The sequence below is a fragment of the Narcine bancroftii genome, chromosome 12 (assembly GCF_036971445.1).
Source record: "Narcine bancroftii isolate sNarBan1 chromosome 12, sNarBan1.hap1, whole genome shotgun sequence".
Lineage (NCBI taxonomy): Eukaryota > Metazoa > Chordata > Chondrichthyes > Torpediniformes > Narcinidae > Narcine > Narcine bancroftii.
Window position 1 is genome coordinate 73960261 of NC_091480.1, and position 20800 is coordinate 73981060.

The 20800-nt window shown below is 44.3% G+C and overlaps 1 protein-coding gene across 3 annotated transcripts in view; it reads left to right on the top strand.

Annotated features, from left to right (window-relative positions):
- Positions 1-3269, top strand: part of LOC138747544 (oxysterol-binding protein-related protein 6-like) — an 82517-nt gene extending 79248 nt beyond the window's left edge. For all 3 annotated transcript variants that reach the window (XM_069906856.1, XM_069906853.1, XM_069906855.1), the window contains one exon: positions 77-3269. In XM_069906856.1, coding sequence (XP_069762957.1) covers positions 77-185 — 109 coding nt within the window. In that variant the 3' untranslated portion in view covers positions 186-3269. The remainder of the gene's footprint in view (positions 1-76) is intronic.
- The last annotated feature ends 17531 nt before the right edge of the window (positions 3270-20800 follow it).

A 20800-nucleotide genomic window follows, 5' to 3' on the forward strand; every position in this document is an offset into this window, starting at 1 on the left:
TGTAATGAGGCGACCTGAACTGAACTGTCCAGTTGTCTTTTTCATTTTCACAAGCCATACTTTGTATTCCTTCCAGGAAAACAATCGACAGCAGTGGAAAAGAATCCTGGACAAGCAATGGATCTTACTGGGAGTTGAGAAAAGACCCGGGATTTTCGAAGGTGGATAACCCAGTGCTGTGGTGAGGGCCCAGTCACCTTGTTGGGCCATGTGGAAAGTTTTTTGCATCTCCCCTGACCCACCCCCCCTCCCCCCACCGATTTTCCCCACCCCTTTCCTCGATCCTGTTTCTCAGGTATACCTCATGGTGGTGCCTTAACTTTTATATAAGAGAACACTTGCATCCAAAGCACAGTGTACGTGCTGCTAATAGATTGTCCCTCCTCACTCTAGTGCAAGAGAGGAGGGGTATGGGTTTCTGGTTAACTCAAAGTGCATTATTTGGGAATACACTAAGGTTGCCACACCTCCTTACCATATCACCTGACTTAAACAAACCAAATCCTCATCAGTTCTCCAAGAGCACATTTTTGTTTGAAAGTTCCACGTCATGAAAAAAATATTATCGAACAGCTTATTTTATTATAATTTTTTAAAGAAAATAGAGTATATTTATTTTGGGGAGATGAAGTTTCTCGTCTTCTGCTATGCTGTTGAAGGTCTGACTGCTAATGCACTGGGCTTTGAGATATAATTTCTAATTGGCACCAACATATCATTGGGTTATGGTTTCCTTTGCTACAGAGGTATCAGTCTCTCGAGTTTTGGTGTTAGGCAGTGGGAAAGAATTGCTCCAATTTGGAATTGATAGCACTGATATGTACGTGATCACTTTTTAATCCGACGGATGGTACGTTTGCACAGATTGAGATGGTGCCTCACTGGAGAGCTGCAACAATGTAGAAACTGTTCTGGCTGCACCTAGCGAGTGTCGCCCTGGTACTGCCGGTCGTACGTGTCCACAGGTTCCCTCCAGGCAACAGGAAGCACATTGGCAGCATAGTCTGAAGGGAAAGCTCTTGTTTTTCCTGTTCTCCAATGGCACTTGCTGCTTTTATGGTTGCTTTCAGCTCTTCAAGTGCCAGCGCAGAAGATTGGAAAATTCTACCGCAAAGTTAAAAGGAACTGTTTGGAAAGATACCGAAGTTTTGTTTTTAAAAAAAAAACACAATACCCTCTCACCAGCAACGCAGTTGTTCCCATTCATTGACCAGTGACCTGATTTGTCGGGCAGTGGCTGACAGGTGAAGACAGCACAATATAGGGATTCAGGAGGTGATCACAGTGCTCCATAGGAGAGTCGTGGAGCCGGATGTTCAGCAGAGATCAATGTACAAAAGACACAGGATAGCTAGGAAGTGTATGAATGCTGTAAATATTGAACAATAAAACAGGAGATGGCGTGTTGAATTCACATCCCCAGCACTGTATAATTTTAATTCGAGGTACCAACTACTCAGTCAGGATGCTCTGCCCTAGTGGACTTCTGTACAGATTGTAAGAGGTTGTTTAGCAATGTTTTGAATGCACGAAAGCAGAAATACAGGTATAAAAGTGGGATACAGCAGCCAATGAGTTCATTACAGCAAAGTGCCTGTGAGTGTGTGCAAGCTCCAGTAGAGTTTGTATGGAGCCTGCACCATCTGTGGCTGGAGGAAGAGGAATCATGAATAAAATGAGTCTAAGTGGTGGTGTTCTTGTGCGTGAGTTCCAGCTTTTCTTCACTGAAACTGCAGTCCCAGTTCAGCTCTGCTCGTGCTATCAGTTACCAGTCTGACCATCAATCATGGTGAACTTCAGGAGAGCTGGACCGTGGATGGTGGTGACTGGTGCCTGTTATGCTGAATGTGACATCCCCCCCCCCCCCCCAAATCCTTCTACAGCCTTGAACATCTCTTGCCTCTACCAGCTCTGACCCTAATCACATTATTTGTAAGCATAGATGAATTTATAAATGAACTCCAGTGGTATTGCTATTAAATAACTGGTGTTTGCCAAGTTATTGGTCTGGAACACTGGGGACTCTCATAGGAGTCTAGCACCATTCTGCTGTCACTCCCAGGGTTCCCTCTCCACTCTGGAATCAGGGCATCAATGATGGCAGGAGGTTGACTGTCCAACTTTCTGCCTATGACCCATTGAAGCTACAGTGGCTCGGAATCCAGAAAAGCTGCAAGTCAACAGAGAATGCTGGATAGTCCTCAGCTCTCACAATAGTATTGGTGGCACACGTGAGGAATTGCTGAACTGTTGTGAGCTTATAAAATTGTTCCTGCACAGTGGCGTGGGTCCTGCTTGACCGATGGCAGTAATGTAGTCAGATCAGGAATGTAGTGAGCCAACAAATATTTCTGGTGGTGTTTATGAAGTGATGACCTCCCGGTTGCCGTTCCCACTTACATTCCTGAGTGGTTGTATGATCTAGCTCATCCGTTGAGTCAGCGACCAGGAAGGTTGGTACGTGTCAGTGCCAACTTATTTGACCCCTAGTTTGGAGGAGGTGGGGGGAGTGGAGGTATTGATACGAGTTGGTTGGTGGGCTCAAGAATCGATTCTATCAAGTGTAAATGAGAGAGAAAAAAAATGACCAATCCATTGCCACTTTTCGCATGAGATGCAGGGGGAGTGGAGCTCCATGGATGGTCATCCTGGAAGCCTTCATCTCAGGTCATTGTTGGTAAAGGTGCCAGGTGGTCAGAAGTTCAATGGAACCAATACTGTTGAATTCATTGACTGAAAAGTGCTATTTGTAATTATGCCGAGATCTTCGACCATTAAGATGTTCAGTATTTAACGTTGGCACTAACAAAGCTCTAATAATAGTCCCTTATTCTCGAAAGCCATTGCTCATATTCATGATCATTCAAAGAGCTGTGAGAAGTTTCTGTTGAACATTTTTTTTCTAGTGGGAGCATTTCTCTGCTCTCGCACATCCAATTCCCACTATTTAATTGAAGCTCTTAAAACTAAAACTCCATTAACGTCTCCCAAGTTAAATTAATGTGAATATATTTGTGTATTCCTGTGTTAATAATCCTTTTTAATTTTTAAAATTTAGACATACAGCCATTTCGGCCCACACATCCATGCTGCCCAATCTACACCCAGTTAACCTACAACCCCCAGTACATTTCAGACAGTGGGAGGAAACTGGAGCCCCCGGGGAAAACCCATGCAGACACAGGGGAGAACGTACAAACTCCTTACAGACAGTGCGGGATTCGATCCCTGTCCCTGTTCCTGATCACTGGCACTGACTGCTATGGCAAACGTGCGCCCCTTGGGGTGGGGGGGGGGAAAATCTTTGCGGGGGAAGAGGGGAAAGAAAGAGAAGTCCATTTGCAGCTGCAAAGGCTCTCAATATTGCTTGGCTTGGGAAAAGTTTGAGGTGGGATTAGTGGGGTGGCTTTTGGCCACCGGGGAGAAATTGTTCTGATTGTGACCAGCATTTGAACACAGAGACCAGCAGGGCCAACATTACACAAAGACATGCTGTGGGTTCCACTGTGACTCTCTTCCTAGTTTAAAAAAAAATGCCCTTCTTATGTTCACTAACACGGATTCGCAGGTGGAGAATACGAGTTGTCAGTTCTTCCCCTGCTTCGAGAGAGTTGCCCCTCTGTGAATGTTCACCAGGGCACTTCCAGCAGTTTGGAAGTGGGATGCTTGTAAATCACATTGTGTTATATTTGTGAGTGACCATGAATGATCATTAATATCTCCAAATTTAAAAAGGGACCTGTGACATGTTCAGCGAGAGCTCACGGGTCAAGCTGGTGTGCTGTAAAGATGAATAAAGCAAAATAGTTTCGACTGCATGTTTGGCAGCACTGTTAATCAGAAGGCAAGTCCAATCTCCTTCTGCGACGGGATACGGAGGTGGTGGTTGGGTGTCTGAAATTCTGTCTCGTATGAAGGAAAGAAAAGTTGAAGAATTAACAATGAACATTTTGTTGCTTGGAATTTGATGGTGATGGCCCTGACTCGTGCACTGATTCAGTTGATGTAGGGCCTGAACACCTTGGGACATGCCTTTGGAACTGCTAATTAGAGCATGGTCTATAATTTGATGGTTTTGTTGCTGCCTGATATCCACCCTCTCCTCCCTCACGAAGCCCCTTGGTTGGGTAAAGCTGGTATTTATATATCCCTGAAGTGTTATCTGCAGGCAGACAACATCGAAACCCGTGACCTTGTGCTTCTGTGTACTTTACCAAGGTGCAGATGATTTTTTTCAGTTCATCCATCATTCTCAGCATTCAACCTCTGTACATTTTAGTTCTGAAGTGACGTCAGCCATTTGAGTTGGTCAAAGGTTTATCTTAAAATTGTCAAAATCAAATCTGCACAATGTGGATCTTGAAGCAAATGATGTTCAGGTTGGAAAAAATGGGACCTACAAAGTTGAGGTGAATTGAGAAAAGTTCATGAAAGGCAGAATGATCAGTGCTAAATGGAGCCTGCCAGTTTTGGGCAGAATAGGTGTTCCAATATTCATTCTGATTGGGATTATTTGGATCCATTTTAAAGAAAGAATACCCACTTGATTCAGCAGAATGGAGAGTAAAAGGTTAATTCTCTTGACACAAGCTTGGACTCTTCCTCTATTAGCAGTTCCGATTGTAGATGCTTTGCAATCCCTTGCTTAAGTGTTCCTCTTTTGGAATTGTTAATGTTGACTAGAACAATGCACAGATCTGCTGGAGGAACTCGGTGGGTGAGACAGCATCCATGGAAAGCAATAGGCAGTTGCTATTTAGTCCTTCATCAAACATGGGAGTAAAGCTATGGTGTGTAGATTCAATGTGGAAATAAAGCAAAGCCCCTAATCATCAAGGTTTGCAGGAATTCGTTGACACAGGATGTCTGACTTTTTTTTTACATTGACTCGCTTCACCATACCTGCAGTTGTCATAGGCCTTGTATATCGTTGGAAGATGAAAATTCTATTCATGCATTCTCCATTATTTCCTGGCTTCCTTGAAGTAGTAAAAACACAAAAATGTTGGAAGTCAGCAGGTCTTGCAGCATCCATAGGGGGTAAAGAGATTTAACCAATGTTTCAGGCCTCAAAGTATAAGCAAAAATCAGTCAGGCACCTGAATTAAAAGGCTGGGGGAGAAGGGAAGAAAGGGTGGGTGGGAGGGGGGGGGAGGAGTGTAGAGCAACAGGCAGAAGGAGATCATTGGGAATGGACAGGAGAGGAAAGATGAGGATTGATTGAGGGAGAGGTTGGCTTTGAATGCAGGCCTGGAGGAAGGGAGACAGTGGGAAAGGGGAAAAGAGAGGAACAGAGTTAGAGGAAGGGAAAAGTATGGGGGTTGGAGGGGAGATGCTAATGGATACCAGAGAGGTCGATGTTATTACCATCTTTTTGGAGGGTGTCCAGACTGAATATGAGGTGTTCTTTCTTTAATCTCCGGGTGGTCTCAGTCTGGCAGTGCTCGAGACCATGGACAGATGAGTTGGCATGGGAATGCAGTGGAGAATTGAAATGGGTTGCCACTGGGAGATACCTGCTATTGCAGTGGACAGAGCTAAGGTGCTGAATGAAGCAATCTCCCAGTCTGCATTTCCTCCAACATTCTTGTATTTTACTAAAATCGCAGTGTTGACAGACCTTGTGTTTCACTACATCCTTGATCAGGGGTCACTGATCAGGGAGCAACTGAACATGAAGCACAAGCAGCTACCAACAAACACACTTCAGGCTTTTAATATCTTGATTCAAATTTGGTCTTTTTTTTCCAACCACAACCCTTTTGATTGTGGGTTTTTGTGTCAACATCTTTTTGATTTTATCTAATCACCAAATGAGTTGTGCATTGGTGGCCACCATCATTGTTTCCTCTGCGTGTTGGTCAGTGGGGAATTGGACATTAAGCTTTTGTACAGGAATGAAAGAATTCACATTAAGCAGATTTGATTTTGGGTGCTTTTCAGTGTGATCCTCTGGGAAAAGGGGAGAGAATCACACATTGTTTCCGAGCCTTGCTCATTCTAGTTGTTGAAAATTGTTGGTTCTCTGCCAACACTGGTGGAGTTCCCTGATACTATGGGGAATGTTAAAGTCAATTGGCTGCTTGCCTGCCCCCTCCAATAATCTAGCACTATCCAAAAATTGCTCCTTTTGCTTTTGGGAGAATAAGGAATAACGAAATACAGACCATCCTGAACTTCAATTCCCACTCTATTCCTACCCCCTGGCAAAATGAGGTCAAACTCTGGCATCCCTCTTGAAGCTGCAGAACCTTCAAAGTTGTTACCGTTAGAAGGGCATTTCATTGGGTCCCAGCAGGTCTGGAACCATAATGGCCTTTCATCGCATTCTCTGTGAATCAAGTTTATTGTCATCTGATTGCACAAGTACAACCCAACAAAACCGTGTTCTCCGGTCCTCGGTGCAAAACGTGCGGACACACCACCAGACAAAACACACAAGCAGACAGACAATACATATGCAGGACAAGTCTTCAAAAATAATCAAATATTGCTTCATGAATACAAGAGTCGTGGATGTTTAGTGTTAGCGGTCCCTTTGGTCGTGCAGCATTCATGCTGCCTGTGGGAAGAAGTAAAAGCAAGTGGTTGGAAGTGAGGGAGTTGGTGGAGATAAAACTGTTTCTACATCAATGCTGACCAAAGTTATTCTGCTGTTAGATTCTGCAATCAGGGTTTGAAAGAGTACATTTTTGGAGCTTTACCCCAGTGCAGAAGTAAAATACAATGTGAATATCCCTAATTTTGGAGTTCCTGACTTTCTGGTGAACAGTTTTGCTCTATGGGACTCAAGTACATTTTTCCAGGAATTTCTACTTTTTACTCAACAAAGTTAGGAATAAGAAAATCCCATTTGTGCCCCACAGCCTCTCCAATACTGTGCTTTGCCTCACTTTATTAGCTATCAGTTTCTACCAATATTTTGAACCATTTTCCCATTGGTGAGACCAGTTCTGTGGGATGTTCATTTGATTGCGGATGGGTTATGTGCCCAATGAGGAGCAAACATTTCACCACTTGATGACCACAACATGGTTGATGAGAGGCTGCTCTCATTATTGCACTTGAGGGTTGGAGCGTGACTGGAGCCGAATCACTTGAGTCCGCACATTTTCTTATCCCTCCATTCCATGGCAACACATTCCTCACACCACTGTGTCGCTGCAGCTTTGCCAGTTGCCCCTTACCTACTGCAAGACTAGTGTGCATTTCCATCCAAGTGAAAATCCAGCGGATGGTACCTCCATTAGCCTTGAGATTGGTACAGCTCCTGAATGCCACATGTCAAGATTGGGCTATTCTGGACTGAGCCAGGTGCAGAAACGACTTTCAGGAGTTGTATCAAATGTTACTGCAGGTCTGGAGCTGGTGGAAAAAATGTCATTCTGTCTTGATTGTGAATTTTAGAAATCCTGAGGTATTTTTATATGACCACGATTGAAGCAATATTCAAATAGATCTTGCATCATTGAGACAAATATCCACGCAATATAAAGCCTCTATTTGAGCATAGTTTGACATTATATTTAACACCTTGTTCTTGGGGCACCTTTAAAGAATGTTTATTAAAAATATAATTGTGTCTGAAACATCTGAGTACTTGGTGTGTTTTTTTTTAATTGTTTGTCTGTACAAACTCCTTACAGACAGCACAGGATCCGGTCCCAATCGCTGGTGCTGTAAAGGCGTTGTATTAACTGCCACGTCAACAGTTTTCTCTTTACCATTTCTCCCCACGCCCCGCCCCCCCCCCCCCCCACCCTCAAAATGAGAGGTGTGTACAAACACTAGCAGCTGTTGTCCTTGCTCGACGTTTGTACTTCTGGAACATTCCCATTGATCCCTTTCCCTCATTTCCTTTCTGCTCATTCCGATTAACTCTCCCTCTGGCTTCTCCTGCCTCCCATACAAGTGAGGGGCAATTCACGGTGACAATTAACCCATCACATCTCTTTGGAATGTGAGAGGAAAGCAAAGCACCTGGCAGGAGCCCACATGGCCAGGGGTAGAATGTGTAAGCTCCACGCAGCGTCTGAAGTTGAGATTAAATGTGGGTGCTGGGGCTGTGAGGCAACAGCTTTCTTTCTTTTTCAATCTTTATTAAACATAGTAAACAATACATGAGGAGAACAGAATACAGATTTGAAAAGTAAAAACAAACATCAATATATTGCAATACAACGTATAACATTGAACATTATTATCCCTTTCTCCTCAATTTGAAGTATTCAAAAAATAGAAAAACCTTCTTATTAAAACCCCATCTAACCCACCAAAATAAACAAAAAAGAGCAACAACAACAAAGGCTGGGCAGCCTAAACGGAGAGTTCACGACAATGGATCAGTACAAACTATCTGTTCTTTGCCAAATAAAAAAAACCAGAAATCCAGAATGGAAAGTAAAGTCTAAATACAAATGAACTCATGAAAATAGTTTATAAAGGGCACCAAGTCTCTTCAATTTAACAGAGACATCAAAAGTGCAACTTCTAATTTTTTTTCTAAACAAACATGACAGAAATTGAGCATCAATTTAAATAAAATAAAATGGCTCTTCTGACCATCTGTGTAGTAAAGGTTACAACCCGATGTGCAGAAGTGGAAACTCAACCCACCTCTGGAACTATAATTCCAAAAACAGCCATCAGTGGATTAGGTTGCAATCGAATACCCAGTATAATTGACAAAATCTTGAAAATATCTGTTGAATACTTCTCCAATCACACATAGGACAGGCCATTTTACCTTTCAACATATGAACCCGATATACCACTTGAATCAATGAGTGTCGAGCACATAATGGAGAGGTATTAACCATTCCAAAAAATCTTTTTCACAAAGTTGCTCTGGAAGAAGTGACTGAAGTTCCAATTCCCAAACTCCCCTAATTTTATCATAAGAGATTGTTTGCAATTTTAATAAATTATTGTAAATATTACCTATTAAACCCTTATGGGAAGGATTCAAATGAAAAAGAGCATCACACAAATCAGGTTGATATGATACAAGAAAGTTAGGTGCTATCTTATTCAAAAATTATCTAACTCGAAATTATGTAAAAAAAAATTGTGACTTAGGAACATAGGAAGTAGGAACAGGAGTAGGCCAAAAATGGCCCATCGAGCCTGGTCCGCCATTCAATACGATCATGGCTGATCTAATTTATGACCTAACTCCACCTACCTGCCTTCTCCCCATATCCCCTAATTCCTCTATCATGTAAAAATTTATCTAACCGAATTTTAAATATGTTTAATGAGGCAGCCTCAACCACTTCCCTGGTTAGAGAATTCCAAACGTTCACTACTCTCTGGTAAAAACTATTTTTCCTCATCTCTGTCCTAAATCTACTCCCCCGAATCTTGAGTCTGTATCCTCTGGTTTTAGTTTCCCCGGCCAGCTCAAAAAACCTTCCTACATCTATCCTATCCATACCCTTCATAATCCTATATGTTTCTATAAGATCTCTCATTCTTCTGAACTCGAGCGAATACAATCCTAGACGATTTAATCTTTCATCATAAGTCAACCCCTTCATCCCAGGGATCAACCTAGTAAACCTCCTCTGGACCGTCTCCAAAGCCAGTATATCCTTCCTCAAATATGGAGTCCAGAACTGGACACAGTACTCCAGGTGCGGACTCACCAGTACCTTATACAGTTGCAACATTACCTCCCTACTCCTGAATTCAATTCCTCTAGCGATGAAGGCCAACATTCCATTTGCCTTCTTAATAACCTGCTGCACCTGCAACCTAACTTTTTGCGATTCATGCACAAGCACTCCCAAGTCCCTCTGCACAACAGCATGCTGTAGTTTTTCACCCTTTAAATAATATTCAGCTCTTTTATTTTTCTTGCCAAAGTGGATAACCTCACACTTACTAACATTGTACTCCATCTGCCAGACCTTTGCCCACTCATCCAGCTTAACTCTATCCCTCTGCAGACTCTCCACATCCTCATTACAATTTTCTCTTCCACTCAATTTGGTGTCATCCGCAAACTTGGCTACACCACATTTTGTCCCCTCCTCCAAGTCATCAATGTAAATGATGATCAGTTGTGGGCCTAACACCGACCCCTGCGGCACCCCACTTATCACTCTCTGCCAACCTGAAAAACGCCCATTTACCCCGACTCTCTGCCTCCTGTCAGACAACCAATTTTCAATCCAGGCCAATATACTTCCCCGGACTCCATTTTGCTGTAACTTACTGATAAGTCTCTTGTGCGGCACCTTATCAAACGCTTTCTGGAAATCCAAATATACAACATCAACCTGTTCCCCTCTATCCAACACACCCATTATATCCTCAAAGAATTCTAACAAGTTTGTCAAACAAGATATTCCCTTTCTAAAACCATGTTGCGTCTGCCTGATTGAACCCTTACGTTCCAAAAGTTTCACTATTTCATCTTTAATGGCGGCTTCAAGCATTTTTCCAACTACAGACGTCAAGCTAATTGGCCGATAATTTCCAGTCTTCTGCCTACATCCCTTCTTAAAAAGTGGCGTGACATTTGCTGTCTTCCAGTCTGCCAGGACCTGCCCAGAATCCAAGGAATTTTGGTCTATGACCACCAATGCATCAACTATAACTTCTGCCATTTCCTTCAGAACCCTTGGATGCATATCATCAGGACCAGGTGATTTGTCTGGCTTTAGTCCCATTAGTTTCTCCATCACTACTTCCTTTGTAACAACTATTTTATCAAGGCCCTCCCCAACATTCGCATCCTTAACTCCACACTTGGGCATGGTGGACGCATCTTCCACCGTGAAGACTGACACAAAATATTTGTTCAATGCCTCGGCCATTTCCTCATTTTTTGCTACCAGTTTTCCTTTCTCATCCTCCAAGGGTCCTATGTTAACTCTGGCCACCCTCTTCCATTTTACATATTTATAAAATTTTTTTGCTTTCTGTTTTTATATTTTGTGCCAATTTACTTTCATAATCCTTTTTCCCATTTCTTATTACCTGCTTTGTAACCCCTTGTTGTCTCTTAAAGTTATCCCAATCTTCCAGTTTCCCACTGCTCTTTGCAGCTTTGTACACCTGCGCCTTCAATTTTATACTCTCCTTTATTTCCTTTGTTAACCACGGTTGATTTTTCCCTCCCTTGCTGCCCTTTTTCCTGACCGGAATTTATTTTTGTTGAGCATTACAAAATATTTCTTTGAAAATCTTCCACTGTTCCTCAACTGTTTCATCAATTAGCCTGTGCGCCCAGTCCAGTCTGCCCAATTCCTCCCTCATCCTATGGTAGCCACCCCTGTTTAAGCATAATATATTAGTTTTAGATCTAACTATTTCCCCTTCCATCTGAATGAGAAATTCAATCATACTATGATCGCTATTTCCCAGATGGTCTCTATTACATCATTTACTCGACCTATCTCATTGCACAACACTAGATCCAGAAGAGCATTTTCTCTTGTTGGTTCCTTAACACGCTGCTCAAGAAAGCTATCGCGGATGTATTCTATGAAGTCCTCTTCCAGACTCCCACGACCAACTTGATTTTCCCAATCTATGTGGAAGTTAAAGTCCCTTATGACTACTGCCGTATCATTATTACATGCCTCACTTATCTCTCTATTTATTTCCTGTGCCACTAAACTATTGTTATTTGGTGGGCGATATATAACACCCACCAATAATTTTTTTCCTTTTGTTATTCTTTATCTCTACCCAAATGGACTCAACATTATGCTCTTTAGATCTTGTATCATCCCTCACTACTGCCTGGAGCTCATCTTTGATTAAGAGTGCAACTCCACCTCCCTTACCATCCTGTCTATCTCTTTGCACCACCTGATACCCTTGAAAGTTTAATTCCCATTTAGGGTCACCTTGTAGCCATGTTTCCGTGATGGCTACCCAATCATAGGCATGGGTACCAATTTGCGCCTCAAATTCACTAACCTTATTTCTAATACTGCAAGCATTCAGATAAAGTGCCCTTATGCTCTTTGTCCTTTTAATATCTAGTGACTTCTGTAACCTTTTCTTTTGATTTTTCTGCCCACTATTTTTCTTTGTAATTTTCTTAACACCATAATTCTTCAGCATGATGCTGAACCAAGCCATGAAAGACCCCAACAATGAAGACGCTGTTTACATCCGGTACCGCACGGATGGCAGTCTCTTCAATCTGAGGCGCCTGCAAGCTCACACCAAGACACAAGAGAAACTTGTCCGTGAACTACTCTTTGCAGATGATGCCGCTTTAGTTGCCCATTCAGAGCCAGCTCTTCAGCGCTTGACGTCCTGCTTTGCGGAAACTGCCAAAATGTTTGGCCTGGAAGTCAGCCTGAAGAAAACTGAGGTCCTCCATCAGCCAGCTCCCCACCATGACTACCAGCCCCCCCACATCTCCATCGGGCACACAAAACTCAAAACGGTCAACCAGTTTACCTATCTCGGCTGCACCATTTCATCAGATGCAAGGATCGACAATGAGATAGACAACAGACTCGCCAAGGCAAATAGCGCCTTTGGAAGACTACACAAAAGAGTCTGGAAAAACAACCAACTGAAAAACCTCACAAAGATAAGCGTATACAGAGCCGTTGTCATACCCACACTCCTGTTCGGCTCCGAATCATGGGTCCTCTACCGGCACCACCTACGGCTCCTAGAACGCTTCCACCAGCGTTGTCTCCGCTCCATCCTCAACATCCATTGGAGCGCTCACACCCCTAACGTCGAGGTACTCGAGATGGCAGCGGTCGACAGCATCGAGTCCACGCTGCTGAAGATCCAGCTGCGCTGGATGGGTCACGTCTCCAGAATGGAGGACCATCGCCTTCCCAAGATCGTATTATATGGCGAGCTCTCCACTGGCCACCGTGACAGAGGTGCACCAAAGAAAAGGTACAAGGACTGCCTAAAGAAATCTCTTGGTGCCTGCCACATTGACCACCGCCAGTGGGCTGATAACGCCTCAAACCGTGCATCTTGGCGCCTCACAGTTTGGCGGGCAGCAGCCTCCTTTGAAGAAGACCGCAGAGCCCACCTCACTGACAAAAGGCAAAGGAGGAAAAACCCAACACCCAACCCCAACCAACCAATTTTCCCTTGCAACCGCTGCAATCGTGTCTGCCTGTCCCGCATCGGACTGGTCAGCCACAAACGAGCCTGCAGCTGACGTGGACTTTTTACCCCCTCCATAAATCTTCGTCCGCGAAGCCAAGCCAAAGAAAATTGACCCGAAAACTCACTGCACCATCTGATTTTTTACTTTCTCCTCCCAACATTACTTTTCCTATTTTACTTTTCCTGGCCATTACTTTATCTTCCCTACCCTTTTCCCTATCACTCTGGTTCCTATACCCCTGCCAAATTAGTTTAAACCTTGCCCCACTGCTGTACCAAACATACTTGCCAAAATGTTGACACCTTTTGGATTTAGGTGCAACCCGTCCCTCTTGGAAAGATCATGCCTTCCTCAAAAGAGATCCCAATGATCCAAGAAGCCAAATCCTTGCCTTGTACACCAGCACCTCAGCCACACATTCATTTTCCTTATCCTTACATTCTTTTCATCACTTGCATTTGGAACAAGTAGTAATCCCGAGATCACCACCCTAGCGTTCCTGTCTTTCAGCTTTCGTCCCAGCTCACTGTAATCCCTTTTCATTACCTCCTCCCTTTTCTTGTCAATGTCGTTTGTACCCACATGTACCAAGACATCAGGCTGCTCTCCCTCTCCTCAGAATATTTTGGACCCGATTTGTGATATCTCGTACCCTTGCACCAGGGAGGCAGCACACCATGCGGGTATACTTATCTGGCTCACAGAACCTCCTGTCTGTACCCCTGACAATGGAGTCCCCAATAGCTACTGCATTTCTCCTTTTCCTTTTCTTTTGCACCACTCTGCCAGGTTCATTGCCATTGACCTGGTGCCCGTGGCCATCTTCTGTCCGGTCATCTCCCTCAACAGAATCCAACACAACATAACTGTTGCTGAGTGGGATAGTCACTGGTGTGCTCTCCGTTTTTCTCGCTTTTTTCTTTCCCCCCCTGACGGTTTCCCACTTACCTGACACGGGTTCTGGAGTATTTATCGCCCTGAAAGTTGAGTCGATTAACTCCTCACTCTCCCTTACAAGCCGCAGGTCATCAATCTGCAACTCCATATCCCTAATTCGCTCCCTTAGTAACTGCATCTCGGTATACCTGGTGCAGATGTGGCCATTTGGGAGGGTGGAGGTCACCCATTGTTCCCACATTTAACACCCAGTACAGAGCACTAACCCTACTGGCATGACTCTGAATACGAAGGCAAATAACTCAGCTTACCTTTTTCCCTTGCCTGCTTTCGCCGAAGCCTGATAAGCCAAAGCCAAGAAGTTTCACTGCTCCATTCCTCGCTGGCCGCTCCCTCCCTTTCACTCCTTTTATTGGCCCCTTGACCAATTGACCCTGTCACTTTCAGCAAGCTCCTCCTCCTCTGACTCACTTCAGTATACTATATTTGTTAGATATTGTTTCAAAAGACATTAAACATCCATCTATAAACAGATCTGAAAAATAGACAATTCCTTTGCTTTTCCAAAAAGAAAAGGCTTGATCCATTATAGACGAGAAAAAAAGTTAAAATAAATAATAGTAGATAAACTAACATTCTTTAAATAAAAACTTTGCGAAATTGAAACCAAATCCATAATGTATGTTTAAGTATTGGGTTAAAGGTGTGTATTAATCTTAGAAATTGTAAAAGGAAGAGCAGCTCCCAATAAGGAAGCGAAAGAATACCTCTGTACAGATTTCAGTTCCAAATCTGTCCAATGAGGGCGTTCGGGTTTGTCAGAATTAATATACCGAGAAAATAACCTACTGCATCACTCTGCTGTCCAAGAAGCTTCTTGCTTTTGGAGGAAGAGCAGTGTGTTCCAAGAAGAGCTGACATGGGGAGAGATTGAATGCTTGTCTGTGCTGCCTGGATGCAAGGCAGTACTTGATGGCAGATTGAAGTAAAAGTGAATGATTTTTAACACTTTACCTTGCATTTCTGTCTTATCAAGTCAAATTTATTGACATCTGATTGTACAAGTCTCTTTCTTTGGCTTGGCTTCGCGGACGAAGATTTATGGAGGGGGTAAAAAGTCCACGTCAGCTGCAGGCTCGTTTGTGGCTGACAAGTCCGATGCGGGACAGGCAGACACGATTGCAGCGGTTGCAAGGGAAAATTGGTTGGTTGGGGTTGGGTGTTGGGTTTTTCCTCCTTTGCCTTTTGTTCGTGAGGTGGGCTCTGCGGTCTTCTTCAAAGGAGGTTGCTGCCCGCCAAACTGTGAGGCGCCAAGATGCACGGTTTGAGGCGTTATCAGCCCACTGGCGGTGGTCAATGTGCACTGGCGGTGGTCAATGTGCACAAGTAAAGCCCAATGAAACAGCGTTTTCTGGTCCTTGGTGCAAAACACACACAGACAAACAATACATATGTAGGACAAGTATGCACATGTCAAAATAAATAGATAATAATGTTTTGTGACAATGAGAGTCTCGGAGGGTGAGTGTGAGCAGTTCCTTTGGTCATTCAGCATTCTCACTGCCTGTGGGAAGAAGCTGTTCCTCAGCCTGGTGGTGCTGGCTCTGATCCTCCTGGATCTCTTCCCCGACGGGAGCAGCTGGTCCTCAATGATTTTATGCGCCCTCTTCAGACAACAATCCCAGTAGATCACCTTAATGGCGGGGGGGGGAGGGGGAACTCTAGTGATCCTCTCTGCCACTCTTATGCTCTCATGGATGGACCTCCGATCCATTTCTCTGCACTACACTGTGATGCAGCCGGCCAGGACACTCTTGGTAGAACTCCTACAGAAGATTGACAACATGGTGGCCAGTTGCCTTGCCTGCTGCAGTTTTCTCAAGAAGTACAGTCGCTGTTGTGTCTTCCTGACAAGTGAGGAGATGTTGAGTGTCCTCGATAAATCGCTTGTTAATTGAACTGCAAGGATCTTGGTTCTCTCCACTCTCTCCATAACAGAATTGTTGATGTGTATTGGAAGGTGGTCATTCCTGGTCCTCCTAAAGTCCACGATCATCTCTTTCATCTTGTCCACGTCGAGACTCAGGTTGTTATTCCTGCACCATATCACAAAATTTTCCACCTTTTCTCTATATTGTTGTTGCTGATGAGGCCAAAGACTGTTGTGTTATCTGCAAACTTGATGACACTGTTGGAGCTAGATCTGGTGATGCAGTCGTGGGTGAGTAGATGAATAGGAGTGGGCTGAGCACATAGCCCTGATATGTGCCAGTGCTCAGCGTAGCAGTGCTCAACATTCTGCTACCGACCCAGACAGACTGTGGTCTTTCTGTTAGGAAAGTTGGAGTAACACTGCCTCCTGCACTTTTTATTCTTGCACAACCTGTTGTACTGCCCAGGTTGACTTGCCTGGATAGCGCACAAACAATATGCTTCCACTGTCCCTTGGTGCACAGAACAATTAGCAAAGTAGCCTCGTATAGTCCACAGGTCAGATAGGGAAAGAATTTTAAAGGTTGTTGACCTTTCAGGACAATTGATTTGGTTGGACTGCTTATCTTAACCATTGATGTCAATATTGATCCCTGTGGGCTAGAACATGCGTAATGGGAAGATGAGAGTTGTAACTTAACCTTGTGTTGGACTTCATTGGAACATCGCAAGAAGCCAAAGGCAATGAAGTGAAGAATTCACAGTTAGCGAACCCAGGAATTTGTACGTTCTCCCCATGTCTATGTGGATATCCTCCGGGGGCTCTGGTTTCCTCACAACCTTCAAAACATACCAGGGTTGTAGGTTAATCGAATGTAATTGGGTGGTACAGGCTTGTGGACCAGAAGAGCCTCTGGTCTCTCTAAAAAATGTAAACAATAGGATCACCCTTGCAGTCCAAAGGGAGGGGTTCAGCAAAACAATCATTGAATCCCTATTTGGCTTCCAGTGCGGAGAGGGAAACATGAACACCAAGTGCAGTGAACTACACTGGAGGAAGCATGTTGATCTCTGCTTCACATGGAGAGAGTGAGCCTGAGCCTGCCCTGGATCATAAGAACAGAAAGAAACCCAGGTGTTGCATCTCCTGGAGGAGATAGGCTGAAAGCACAAGTGTGGGAAGGAACAGACACGAGTGAGAGGCTTATTGAAAAAGCACATAGAAATGCTGGAGGAGCCCAGCCAGTCTTGTAGCATCCATAGGAGATAAAGGTATATTGCCGACGCTTGGGCCTGAGCCCTTCTTCAAGGAATAGGCAAAGAGAGGCTTGTCAACCCTGATAGAAGGAAAATCTTTGGTGATGGACAATGAAGGCAAATGGAAGCACTGGAAAGTGTTGAAGAAAATTGAGAAAATGCCAATTCCAACTGATGTAGCATTTAAAGAAGTTGGTAGTTAACAGAGATATATTTTTAGTGCATAAAAGTGCTGGAGAAACTCATCAGATCACCCAGTGTCCATAGTATGCAAAGATACAGTATATAACCAGCATTTTGGGCCTGAGCCCTTTGCCAAGGTATGGGCAAAAAGCAGGAAGGTGCCTGAATGAAAAGGTGGGGGGAGAAGGGGCAGGGGGAGGAGCACAGGCCCATGGGAAAGAGTTCATATGTAAAGGGCAGGATAAAAAAGATGAGGTGACAGCGGAAGAGGTAGCTCTCTGGAGAGGGAAGGGGGTGGAGAGCTAGAGGAAAGGGAACAGAGGGATGGGGAAGAGAGGGAGACAGGGAAGTGGCCTAATGGAAACCAGTCAAATCAATGTTAATGCCGTCTGGTTGGAGAATATTAGTTGTTCCTCCACTTTGCAATGGCCTCATTTTGGCAGAGGATGAGGCCATGGGCAGACATGTCAGTGTGGAATTGAAATGTTTGGCCACTGAGAGGTCCCCGTTATTGCAGCGGACAGAGCAAAGGTGCTCAACGAAATAGTCTCCCAATCTGTGTCCAGTCTCTTCATTGTAGAGAAGGCCACAATGGGAGCACCAGATGCAGTGGAAAGCTCCTGCAGATTCACAAGTGAATTCACTTGGAAGGGCTGTTTGGGCCCCGAACGGTAGTGAGGGAGGTGTGGTACATGTGGAATATCTCCTGCCATCACAGGAGTAGGTGCAAGGGGGGAGATTGGTGGGAAGGGAGGAGTAGACAAGGGAGTCATGGAGGGAGCGGTCCCTGCAGATTCATTCCATCCCGGCCACACTCTTCACCACCCCCCAGGAAGAAAATTCATTTGTGAGATCACTCACCACCAGATTCAAGGACAGTTTCCTTCCCACCGTCATCAGACTCCTGAATGAATCCCAAAATGGTAGAGAGGGAGGAGATGTGGGCGCAAGTGTAGTATTTCCTGCAGTCACAATGGTCAGTACCAAGGGAGCGTCTAGTGGGAAGGGATAAGTGGATGAGGGAGTCGCGGGTGGAGTGTCCCGTGCAGAAGGCAGAGAGGGGAGGAGAAACATAGATGTGTTAGTATGTGACGTTGCATTGGATATTCTCACCTCTCCTTTTATCATATCCAATGAACACCTTTTGTTGGTCTGGACTCCTCCCCTTCCATTCTTCCCCCTTTAATCTCTAGTCTTTAATCGAGGTTCTTGCCTGCTTTTTGCTTGTACCTTGAAGAAGGGCTCAGGCCTGGAACATTGGTAATGTGCAGTTCAGTGCCCTCAATAATGTTTGGGATAAAGACACTTTTTCCCTTTATTTGCCCCTGTGCTCCACCATTTTAAAGTTGTAATCAAAAAATTCACATGTGAATAAAGTCCACATTCCAGATGTTATTCAAGGTTATTTGTAGTCATTTTGGATTGACCATGTAGAAATTACAGCACATTTTATACATAGTCCCCTCATTTCAGGGCACCAGAATCAGAATCAGAATTTATTGTCATGAACAAGTCATGAAGTTGGGTGCTTTGCAGCAGCGTCACAGGGCAAACGTTCAGATTATTACCATCGCACGACATTAATATTAAAAAAATTAAAGTAATAGAGCACGAAAAGTGAGGCAGTGCCTTTGGTTCATTGATTATTCAGGAATCTGATGGCAACATAATAGTTGGGACGTAGCAATGGTATTAGTCATGTTAGTACTATGTTCTATATCCCTTGTATGCAATGACGACTTGAAGTCTGTGATCCATAAGTCCTTTTCACATTGGCTAACTCATAAATTGGCAGTTCAACAAACTGGTTCACACTGGCCCAATGTTAACTGGTGCTCTGCACCCTTTCACACTCACTATCCGGCGTCCCAGAGCAAAGGGGCGCCTATCCTCCAGCAGTGATGTCCTGCATAACCCCTGTCCCTTTCACACTAGGCAAACCAGTACACTGATTCAAAATGAATTGGCGATAATACACCCTCCCTAGGCAGTTCATCCCTGGGGCGATCTGTCGCCCACGCACCGGTTTGCGAACGTTCACACTGGCACATTAATCAGTAGATTGGTGGTTAATTACTGGTTAAAGTGCCAGTGTGAAAGTGGCTATAGACATCACCAGGTGCTGAGTACCTTCTCTGGTGAAGCTCTGCCAGGCCTCCACTGCAGCCATCTTCAGCTCCTACTTGTTCTGGGGACTTGTCCCTTTAAGTTTTCTCTTCAGCATATGGAAGGCGTGCTCCAATGGATTTAGATCGGGTGACTGACTTGACCATTCAAGAATTTTCCCTTTAAAAAACTCCTTTGTTGCTTTAGCAGTACGCTTGGGATTATTGTCTTGCTGTACGATGAAGCGCCATCCAATGAGTTTCAAGGCACTTACTCGAACTTGAGCAGATATTTCTATACACCCCAGAATTCATTTTGCTACTGCCATCAGCAGTTACATCATCAATGAAGATGAGAGCGCCAGTACCTGGGGCAGTCGTACATGGCCAGGCCTAAACACCCCCGCCATGATGAGGTGGTCTGCTTTGGATCTTGGGCAGTTCCTTTACCCCTCCACACTTTGCTCTTGCCAGCACACTCATACAGGTTAATCTCGGTCTCATCTGTCCACAAGACCTTTTTTACAGACTTCTGCAGACTCTTTTAAATACTTCTTGGTAAAATGTAACCTGGCCATCTTGTTTCTGTGGCCATCTAGTGGTTTGCATCTTGCAGTGCAGCCTCTGTATTTCTGTTCATGAAGTCTTCTGCAGACAGTTGTCATTGACACATCCACACCTGCCTCCTGAAGAGTGTCACTGATCTGTTGGACAGGTGTTTGGGGATTTTTCTTCACTATAATGAGAATTCTTCTGTCATCAGCTGTGGAGATCTTCCTTGGAATTCCAGTCCCTTTGCAATTACTGCGTTCACCAGTACACTCTTAATGATGTTCCAAACGGTTGATTTTGGTCATCCTAAGGTTTGGGCAATGTCTCTTACTGTTTTATTCTTGTTTTCCAGCCTCATAATGGCTTCTTTGACACAACTCTGGTCCTCAGGTTGAAAAATGGGATCCACAGACTCCAAAGCAGGCTCGGCGCCAAGGGGGATGGGGCATTCACAAACATTGCCCCCCTGGTACGCTCACACCCATCGCTTGCCATCAAACCCACTCTCGCCCACGTCACTGGTACGTATCAAGCATCACTAGCGTCCAGCATGATGCACACTAGTGACTCTCCGCACAGTAAAAGCAGCGGGTTCAACTGTTATGTCAGAGGGACGGAGGAGGTTTACATCCGTTTAGAGGGTAGGCCACCAGCTATATGCATAAAAAAAATTTTCTACACAGTTAATCCAAAATGTCTACAAATAACCTTGAATAAAATCTGGAATGTGCACTTTAGTCACATGTGAATTATTTGATTACAAATT